This window comes from Nesoenas mayeri (genome assembly GCF_963082525.1).
Source record: "Nesoenas mayeri genome assembly, chromosome: 17".
In the NCBI taxonomy this organism is placed as follows: Eukaryota; Metazoa; Chordata; class Aves; order Columbiformes; family Columbidae; genus Nesoenas; species Nesoenas mayeri.
In genome coordinates this window covers 6,120,938-6,131,792 of record NC_137565.1, presented here as the reverse complement: position 1 = coordinate 6,131,792, position 10,855 = coordinate 6,120,938, and the positions used below count along the sequence as shown (strand labels likewise).

Below are 10,855 nucleotides of genomic sequence, written 5' to 3'. Positions count from 1 at the left end.
GCAGCACAGCTTGTGCTCGGTAAAATTTACAGACATCGTTTCACTGAATTGCACATGAAAAAAAATCTGGTTTCTGCCATTTCTTAACCCCCAAATGTTGCTTTCTTGGCACTTTCCATAAAGCACATGTTTGCGTTTTACGCACGGAGCCCCATTTCCCTGGACCCCAGCCTGCACTCCCCAGGGCCCCCTGCTCGGATGAGCCCCCCATGCTCCTAATGCTGGTGGGGGCTGCGAGCCCAGTCGCAAGAGCACACCGGGTCACCGGAGTGGCTGTTGGTCTGTCCTGCACCCTGATTTTAGCACAGCGCTGTGTGTGCAAGTTCCCAGTGAAATCCCACTTTTGCTGGGAAACTTTGGCAAAGCAGAATGGTTTCATCCTGTAGCTGACAAAGGCTATGCTGTTGGAAAGTAATTGAAATAGACAGATACCAGACTCCATGACCTTTGTCTTAAAAAATAATAAGACCTCAAGCTTTTTTTAACATCCACAAAAAATGGCAGAAGTGTGATTGCCTCCCCTGTCAGCCCCAGGATTACAGCTGTCTCCGAGGGGCCCCTTTCCCAAGGCACAGTCATTGTGCCTTGGCCCCTCTGACCAACAGATGAGCCTATTAATATTCATTTTGAAAAGCATTTTCAGCATCAACAGTTTGGTCCAGTTTGGGATTTTGCAGTTGTTCCTGTAAGTGATACTTGGGTGGGTTGAATTTGTATTGTCAATGCTGCGGCTCTACAACACGAATGCAAATGAACCTCGGACTAGTGATTTTCTTTCGTTATTTTTTTTTTTCCCTTTAAAAACCTCCCTCTATCCCAGGGTGCCCTAATGCGCTGCTGTCAGTGCTCAGACGCTATAAATTATTTAGCACAATAGAAATTATTACAAATGATCACTGGCTGTCCAGCAGAACATCATTGAATCAAGTTCATTTTGCAGCAGTTTTGCTTAACAAGCAAGGCTGGACATCAGTGAGTGTATGGTAAAAATTCTCTCTCTATACACACGCAAGAAACTGCTGCATGGAACTACACTAAAGAAAAAAAAGAAAACAAAATCATTTTAACAATTGCAACCGTGCAAGCAAAAGTCTCTTTAGAGAGAACTGAAAAATAGAATGAGGATAATTATACTGTTATTTCCCTAATGCACCATTCATTTGATGATATATCAAGCTCCTCTATAATACAGACACAGATAATACATAATATGTATTTTATATATATAATGCATATAATATGTATTTTGGAACTTCTGACTTGAGAGAGAGTCCAGGAGCCACATGGAGACACATGAGTGTGGGGAGCAGGGACAGTCCTGTCACTGCCCATCACCCACCAGAGCCTCCCGGGGGGTCATAGAAACGTACCTTTGGCTCTTAGCAGGTGCTCTGCAGTCCTGGCACATCCTCGGCTCATTTGCTATTCAGATCTCAGCTCTAAACCCAGGAGCTCCCACGGAAGCTGCACAGCAGATGGACAGACTGCAGGGAGAAGTGCTGGACTAAGCTGAGCCCAGTAAAGCCTCAGCCTAGAGACACTGGCTCTTTCTCCAGGTCCTCGTCCAGGCTTTAGGAAATTATCCCCCAGGATTTCTGCCCACTCGATGCACATGAGGCAATGGCACATGCATGCTCGGTGCAGTTAAATATTCAGAGCTTCACGGATGTTCTGGGCTCTGCGAGGATTGCCGGAGCCTCGCCGGAGCGCGGCACACAACTGTCACCGGCATGGCAGGAGGCTGCGGGCTGGCTTGCGCTGGTGTAGGAAACCTGGCGGGACAACAGGGATAAAATTCAGCCTGTGAAACAAACCCCACGTCTGACAGATGGCCTTGGATCCGCACTCACTCAGCCCTGAGCTGGGGACAGACGCGGCTGCAGGAGCCGGGTACGGAGCACAAACCCTGCCATCCCAGCGGGGACCAGGGTCAAGGAGCATGGGGCAGCTGTCCGTCTGTCCCCATCATAGCAGGGACCTGGGCTGGGGTCACCCTCAGGGTCCTGCACAGCACAGGGGCCCCATCCCTGCTCCCCATCCCTGCTCCCCATCCCTGCAGGGAGGTTGGCCAAGGCTGTGGCGCTCTGGCAGGTCTGGGCTATTTTCCGTTCCCAGCTCTGCCGTGCTGACAGCCCTGGCTCACCGCAGAGCCAAGTCCCCAGCACAAGCCCATTTGAAGGTCACCACCAAGTCTCTGTGACGGAGGTGAGCTCTGGCTGCTGTTGGGGCACCAGACCCTGCATGTGAGAACAGCCACAACAGCAAACACTACGCAGAACACAAGGAGGCTCCCATGCCTGCTGAACCGCTCACAGGAAGAATAATTTCAATTATCTCTCCCTTTTGGAAGGGACGTGTTGAAGTGGCAGAGTGGCTCTGTGCATAGCAGCAATCGGGTATTAACTCCCACATCCAACAGGCGTGAAATTGAATCGTGTCACATGCAGACAGGAGTCCAACGCTGCCCGGCCCTACCTGCGCAGGCAGCGGGGGCAGTCATAGCCCCCTCCCCACCAGCCCACAGTAGAAGCCCTGGCTGCTCTGCCAGGTCCTGTCCCCAGAAGGACATGGGGAGGATGTGCCACCCCACCAAGCAAAGTTATGAATCAAAGCAGAGGGGTTCCAGATGTAGGCACCAGGAAAAACAGCTTATTTGTTTGAAAAGAGGCTTATGGACACAGCTGATGAACTTGGAAGTGTAACAAGGGAGTCCTGACTTCCCTGAGAGCATCTCCCCAACACTCAACTCCTGCAAAGGCATTGCAGTTCAGAGGGTGATGAGGGGGTCGCCAGCCCCAGTACCCCCCACAGTAGGGACCCTGCATTACCTGGCCTGGTGACAGGCACGGGACAGCACACAAGCCCACCTGGCTCACCCTCTCCAGCACTGGATCCTCCATCGATGACAATGTGATGTGTCAGGGGCCAGTTGGGTCCATGTGTCGGCAGTGGCAAGGTGGCTTTGGACAATCAATCCTGAAACATGCGCTTCTTGCAAACGCTGGAGCTCTTCACAGAGATGGCTTCTCTGATGAAGGCTCTTGGAAGGCACATCCACTGGAAGAAAAGAGCATGCTTTAATTATGCTAATTAGGAACTTGGCCACCCTTGGTGCTTCTCTGTCTGATGTAGAGGTGCTTCCCCTTCCCTGTGTCTGCTGTACTCAGCAAGGGACGGCAGATACTGTGGTGCTGGGGGGAGTCACCCAACAGCACTGGTCTGATCCAGGCTCCAAAACACCCTCGGGTGAGGGACACCGACCATCCGCAAGGCTCTGGGCTGGCAGCACCGTCCATCTGCAAGGGTGACATGGCCATCCCATGGGGATGTACCCTGAGAGGCAGCCCCGCACTGGTCTGGCAACCTTGACATCTGGGCAGCAAACAGCCTCCAGGCACAGCACCATCCTTCACAGCAGCAAACAGCACAGTTCTTGTGCTGGAAGTGGGTAAATGTGGCTAAAACACAGGGGCAAAGAGAATAACTTTTCTTGTCCTTCTACTCCAGGCTATAAACTGCCACAATCCCAAACTAGACTGACCTGGCCATCGGTCACTGGTCCCCCGTGCCGTCGGGAGCAGGCAAGGAACAGGCGTTTTCACAGACACGCAGGATTTATTGCCAGCCAGCACTGATTGATGGCTCCTTCTCGCTGCCCATGAGCGTTGCTCTTCTCCTGCTCCAGCTGCTTCAAGGACAAACAATTCTCTGGACTCAGCCTGAAAAGCTCCAGTCCGAGCGTCATTTTTCCCTGGTTTGTTGTTAAAGGATGTGCAAAGCCATTTCAAGTGACAGAGCAATTTCCTTTGTGTCCTGCAAACCAAAAGGAAAAAAAAAAGTCAATGTACTACATACAAATCTGCTTTTCTTTTCCAAGTTTAAATAGTAACAGCTTAATGTTCAGCAAACCGACCGCTGTAGTAATTCCAAATCAAAGGCTCAGTGTCAAAGGAATCATTTTGCTACAGCCACCAAATAATGAGCAATTTATGTAGCGTTTCAAGATTAGATTAACAGCGAACTGCAAAGTGAGACCTCACCCAGCCAGCGTTTGTAGGTCAGACTCCAGGGGCCAAAGGTGGTGACGATGCTGAGCAGCACTGGATCCCTTGCGTGGGTTCTGGGTGGCCTTCAGGGTGTCCCTCCCACTGGTGCCATCGGCCAGCTCTGTGCGGGGTGACCAGGGGTCCCCTCCCCTGCAGCCTTCACACGCTGCGGGTGCTGGCACGTCCCCTCAGCGCTGGGTGCTGCCAGGATGGAGCAGAGGGGACTGAGCTGCGATGTCGTAATGCTCCTCCTGTGCGACCACCTGCCTTCGGCCCTAATCCATGTCTGACAGCTCCAGAACCTCATTCCCATCCCTCCCCTGGCAGGGACCCATCTGCCTGCCCAGGGCATCCTGGTGTTCCCACCCCACCAGTGCTGAACTTTAATCAGATTAGATTGGCTTGCCCAGATCATTTGGACAATTAACTCAATGAGTCCCATCAACGGCACATACAGGAATCCCACGCAGTGAGGGCCATGGCTGCTCAGCACAGAAGGGAGTACGGGACTTTTGTAAACTAGTTTCCATGTACCGATATAATTTTGCCACAAACCTCTGATACATGAGTAAGTTTGGACGTCTTCTAGGAAAGAAGGTTGAGGCTGAAAAAATGAGCTTTTTGTGAGTGCAGAGAGATGGGGAGGCCGGAGGGTCTCCGGGGAGAAGTCCCAGGCTGTGGGGAGTGCCTGGCTCTGCTACACGGACCTGCTATCACTGCAGGAAAGGAAAGACAAGAAGAGACTCATGTCAAAGAAACAACTATTTTATTGTGTAAAAATCAAGCAGACATCCCATTGCCACACGACCGCAGCGCTGCCTTGCATGTCACAGGAACGTGCCCAGATATCCCCAACAGGTGGGAGCCCTGAAAGCATGTACGGATCTGTAAATATCTACAGAATTATAAAAGCTTCGGAGAAAGTCTCAGCCTCTGGAAACTAAGAAAATAAAAGCATATGAAGAGAGCTGGTCTGCAATGTGCAGCTCCATTTGAAAACCAAGATCCAAAAGCAACCTTTGGACATTTGGCTGATTTGTGAGCAGTGCTACGTGGGATGAGATATCTGGGTTCTACCTTTTGAGTTAAAAGGGAGGGGTTTTGGTGTTCCTCCAGCGTGGACTTTCCCTGGCCAGCATGGCACATTATCGGACATCTACAACAGCCACTGGGTTTTAATTACAGCACCAACTCCTGAGTCAAATGACTGCAGGAGAACAAGAAAGTCCCTTTTCCCCACGGCTGGTCCTGAGCAAAGCTGTGGTAACAGAAACAGGGCAGGAGCATGAAGACACTGCGACGTGTTTAAAACCAAAAAGAGTCTCATCATCTGTAAAAGCACACCGTGAATTCGGGGAGCCACTGTCGATCTCTGTTTCGGTTACAGATGTGTTTCCATCAGATGCTTTCCCAAAGGAGAGAGAAGTGGTTTGCCTGTCGCGGCTCCTCACTCAGTGCGATGCCAAGGCCAGTTGCTGCAGTTTATTGACACAAAGTCTGGAGAAAAGTGGGATGTTTCATTATGCAAATTGTGCTTCCTGGAAAGAAATGTTTTATTAACATGCGTTCCCTTCTTGTGTTGGCTTAGTCAATTTGGTCACAGCTTGACATCCAATAAGTTACTCTAAAGGCAGTGGTTTTACAAAATGTTTTTCTAATCTATTTTAAACACTTAATTACAGTTGTGGTGCATTCATTAGGGACTTTGCTTTCAAACCTGAATTGCAGTAATAAATCCTAATTCTAGAAGTGTCAGTTGCAATAGAGAAATTGGTGCCAAGTGACTGTCAGAGGCAGTTGCAAACCAGGGAATCAGGCAGAAATCCCCTCCAGAGCAGGGAGTGACCTCCAGTGTCCAACCAAAGCAAATTGCCAAATAACCAAACCGGCACTGGGACGGATGCTCAGGGGCTCAGCAGAACGTATCTGCTGGGTGGGGTGCAGGAGCTGGGGGATGCTATTTTTGGGAAACCAGGAGGCCGAGGGACCCCAGCAGCTCATGCTGGACCGGTGCCTGCCCTGGGCTGCTCTAGGGTGCCAGGGTGAGCCTGGGGACAGCCACTGGCTTGGGGCACCCTGTCCCCACACACCCCCCGGCATCGGTGCAGGCACCGCATGGGCAGTGGCTCGGGGCCAGCACCGCAGCCCTGCAGCTCTGAGCCAGCGCGGGCCAGCAGCTGGGCACCGTTACCTTAGTCTTTTCCCAGGTACTTCCTCATGATGCTGTTGACATCGTCTTCCTTCCCCTCGGCCTCCTCCCGGCGGCTTGTCTCGCTGCCCTGGGTGCTGCTCCCCTCCCTGTCCCCTCTCGGGGGTCGGCGCTTGATGCTGTCGGTGCTGTGGGAGGAGCGGACGGAGTCGGAGGATGAGGAGGAGTCAGAGACGTTCCCGGGGTCCTCCTGGGGGGCTGGGCTGCGCTTGGCCATGACCTTTGTTTCAGAGGACGCCGAACTGCCCGCCATGGCCTCATCCTGGAAGCGGACGGTGAGGGGTCGGTGGCCATCCCTCCTGTCCCTGCCAGGCTTGGCCAGGCTGCTGGTGGAGCGGGATTTGCGGATGGCCGGGAGGAAGTCATCGAAGTCAACGTTGGTTCTCCTCTCATAGTTTAGGGTGGGGATTCGCCACGTGAAGGGGTCGCTCCCCCTCTCCTCACCCAGCCCAGGGCTGGAGGGGTAGCTCAGGAGCCCCGTGGAGCCCCTTCCCACCTCCACATCTTCCACCGATGGCTCCAGGCAGCTTCTCCAGGAGCTCAGCCGCAGCGTGCCCACCGCCTCCATTCCCATGGCCAGGGAGCTTGGACGGCAGCCGGAGCCATCGAGGGTTTGCAGGAGGGAGTCGTAGGAGCCAAATTGTGATGCTCTTTTCAGCACCGGCGAGCGTGGTGGCTCGGCTGGCTCCGAGGCCATGCTGCGCAGGCTGGAGGAGCGCACGAGGCTGGCGCCGGTTCCTTCACCTTCCCCTGGCCGTGTCCCCACCAGCTTCCCCAGGGGATCCTCAGCTGCGGGGAGAGCCCGGCAGCGGCGCAGGGCTGCGGCACCCGTGGTGCGGTAAATGGGGAGGAGGGAGGCATCGCCCAGTGCCGGCAGCCCCGGCTCCCGCTCCGCTCCCTGCTGTCGTCGCAGCTCCTCCACGTACTCGGAGAGGGCGGCCGAGGCGCTGGGCACTGGGGACAGTCCCCTCCGTCTTGGCACCGATGGGGACTGCGGGCTGGTGAACCCCCCAGCCGAGGCAGGGGAGCCCCCTCGCCGCAGCACTGATGGGGACGTCTCTCCAATCCCGTCCACGGGTTTTTTCAGTCTCTCCAGCTCCTCTTCATCTGCCGGAGGTTTGCCATATTCCCGTCGTCTGGCACCGAGCAAGGGACTCGTCCTCTCCAGATCCGCAGCATCGACAGACCTGGCAGCACTCAGGGAAGAAGCTGGCCTGCTTGGTGTGGGCTCCTTGGTGTCCCGGTTCACCCTAAACAAGAGATAGTGGCGTTAGTTTAAGCTGCACGATTTCCAGTGACCGTAATGTTGTTCAGCAAGGACAAGACTGAACAGCAAGAAGCCAGTATTGGCATGGTAGTATCAGAGTAATCTCCTGCCGCTGCATCAGGCAATTGGACAATGCCCAAAGATTTTTATCTTAAATAACTCCAAGTCAGCCAACTTGGCTAAATCTATAGTAAATCCAAACCAACACATACCTCCCAATGTCCTTTTTCCTTGACAGATCATAGCAATTTGTAAGATTTATTTTTTTTTCTGTCAAAGCAAAAGATTATCCTCTAAAATTTTATTAAACCAGCTCACAGAGCACCTGAATGCATCTTAACGTAATTGCAGGGCACATTTCACCCAGAGTCCTGCTGGGGAGGGAAAAATTACACCAAGCTCCTGATGTGACGCTTTATATCCCCCCCAAGCACCTACATTGGCTTGAAGGGCCAAAAAACTGCATTTTCTGCTTGTCCCACTGCAAGGAAAGGCAAAGGGAGCCTTTGCCAGGACACGGCTGGAACAAAGCAGGCGCTCTGCCACGCTGTGCCGTGTCACTCCTTGGGACATCGCTGCACATCAATGACAGTGGTTACTATCTATAGCTGCTGCGCAGCCACGGACAGTGTGGGGGGAGCACGGGCACCTGCCAGCAATGGGGTTTGGCAATGGCTGCACCCAGCCCTGGCACCACCGAATTGTCCCCACCTGCATATTTCCTGGCATCACTCAGCCAGGAATCAGCCTTAATGAACAGGCTGCCGGGATGCAAATTTGTCTGAGAAAGAAAGGAGAAGGGAAAAAGAGAATGAAAAGCAGCAGAATATAAATATAAATACATCTCTGGGAGGCCAGCAGGCTTCAAGGCATGGGAGCAGTGGTCGCGTTTGACATCAGTAATGCAGCATCCTGCCCTGGGAATGCCATGGTTGCCATGGCAACAGAGGAGCGTGGATAATCCAGCCATGGCCCAGGACCCATTTGGACCAGGCTCCACTGACCCGTGAAATAATTTACATGCCAAGGTGGGTTGGAGATAAATTATAGGGCTGGGAAACATGAGCAATCGCAGCAGCCATGGGGTAATGGAGCAGGTGCCCACCTGGCCTCAGCGCTTGGCACCGTGTCCTGAGCCCGCAGCTCATTAAAGAAACCCAGATTGTTTGGTCATTCAATGCAAAACGAATTAACCAGAGATTTAATCTCCCTGGAATGCAGCAACCTCCAGGGCTACCCCATGCCTCTGCACCCTCATTGCTGAAGCCTCACAGATGATTAATACTTGGAGACATTTCAATAATGATGGTTTTTAGGAGCCTAAGTTGTGTCTTACTTAAATAACTGGTGTAATCCTTCCATGAGAATTTGTAAGAAAATTGCTCCAATCGCTCTCTACATTTCCAAATAACATTGTAAACTGACTGCTGCACGACTGGTTTCATAAATTAAACAGCCAGCTTTGATATTTTTCTTTGGGTTTTAAGACTGAGATAAAAGTGAGCATGAGAGGTAAGAAACACTAATGGCCTGTGAACACGGACAGTTTACACTCTCCTATTTATCGTGCTGTTCAGCGTGATGCACAGTTACTATTTTTATGAAAATATTTAGAGCCTGAAATGGAGTGAAAGCTGCAAATATGGGATTGTTCTCCAGCTCTCGTGGCCAGCACAAGTCCCCACAGCCCCCGGGCTCCCAGCAGGGACCTCTGTGACATGGAGCATCTCCTGCCCACGCTCGCCGTGCCCTGGCTGTCAGCAGAAGAGCTAAAGCCCAAGGCTGCCCCATCCATCCTTGTCTCACTCAACAATCCCTGTGAACTGCATTCATTAAGCAAAACCCAACTGCACACATGGAAAGGGGGCTGATTTCCCCAGGGAAGCCACATCTTTGAAGGTCCCTTCCAACCAGAAATCTCTCCAGGCCGTGGCTGGTGCGTGCGGTGCCCGTGCGGCAGATTGGTGCCAAGGTCATGGCGTGTTAACTCTGAGAAACAGCAGCTGCCTGGTGAGTGCACGTGGGGCCTGATTGGATTTTAAATGAAAATGCAAATACTCCTCAGGGTTTACATTTGCAGCAAAAAGGCACTGTGCGGTGGGGAAACGCTGCAGGGATTTCTCCGCTTTTGATGCTTCTGCTCTTGCTCTCCAGCAGCTAAAATGCCTGGGTCCTACCAGTAAAATCCACCATTGCTTCCCATCGTAGGAAGCCAAAACCTGCTTCACCCACCTCCAGAGACCCTCCCTGCAGTGGCTTCAAGCTGTTACCTACCCCAGCACCAGCCACAACCACCACAGCACATCTCAGCACATGTGAGGGTGGTAGCATCACAGGTGCACTGAAATCACCTCTCTGTGCCAACTAATTAATTTCTGCAAAAGGAGCTTGAGCACCACAAGGTAATTTCTCCCATGCAACACGTTTCTGATAGAACAAGCCCAGAGGCTGCAGTGGCTGGGGAAGCCAGGCTGCTGTCCCCCGACACCAGTCACACTGTGCCACTGCAGCTGCACCCCACACCGCTGTACCAGCATCCTGATCATTTGTTCTTTTAACTGTACCCTGATGGCTACCAAAAAAACCCACCAAAATCAGGGCTATCATCCTCTTGGCCATACGTAGGCCAGCGCATGTGCGGGATGGTCCCATCCCATCCTGCAGCATCCTCTGCTCCCCCACACATGGCAGGCTAAAGTCTGCGGTGCTGGCGATAACTCCCATGGCTTGGAATAACCTCTGGGAGCACCAGAGGAGGGTGATGCTGTGCAACAGGACCCCGGGCATGCTTGGCCGAGCACGGTGCCGCTCGTTGCCATAGCCACAGCCAGGGCTTCCCCAGCCAAAGGCAATGCAGGGCCCGATGTAGAACTCAGAAGGCATCAGTAAGCCAACTGGAGTTCTGCAATATGCCATTTACACGAAAGCAAATGACACACAACAATAATTAGTGAAGATTACATAGCAATTAACATGATTACAATTATGCTAGTTGAAATAATTTATACAATAAAATCCACACATGCTTTGCAACACATGACCAGGGATGAAAGCGTGGCTCAGACGCTTTTCCTGGTAGCGCATAAATAAAGCCAAGAAAACTCTATTTCAGGGACAGAAAAGAGACTGGCCTAATTTCTGTCAGGAGAGGATTTTCTTGTCACATCATCCTCTACAGAAGAGCTCCCAGTTTCCCATATAATGATTTGCTTTTGACACAATAATGTTTAAAAAGAAACATGTTAGATTCCCCACCAGCCTTGGGACCTGGGCTCCTGATTTTGTGAACCAAAGCGGAAGAGGACAGGATGCCAGGGAGAAGCCGGGGCAATG

General features: G+C 52.2%; 1 protein-coding gene across 1 annotated transcript in view; it reads right to left on the bottom strand.

Moving 5' to 3' along the window:
* Nucleotides 1-6,238: 6,238 nt before the first annotated feature.
* MYO18B (myosin XVIIIB) overlaps nucleotides 6,239-10,855 on the bottom strand; it is a gene marked incomplete at both ends in the record, with an annotated part of 58,167 nt that continues 53,550 nt past the window's right edge. Inside the window, one exon of the mRNA XM_080355245.1 lies at nucleotides 6,239-7,505. Coding sequence (XP_080211371.1) covers nucleotides 6,239-7,505 — 1,267 coding nt within the window. The remainder of the gene's footprint in view (nucleotides 7,506-10,855) is intronic.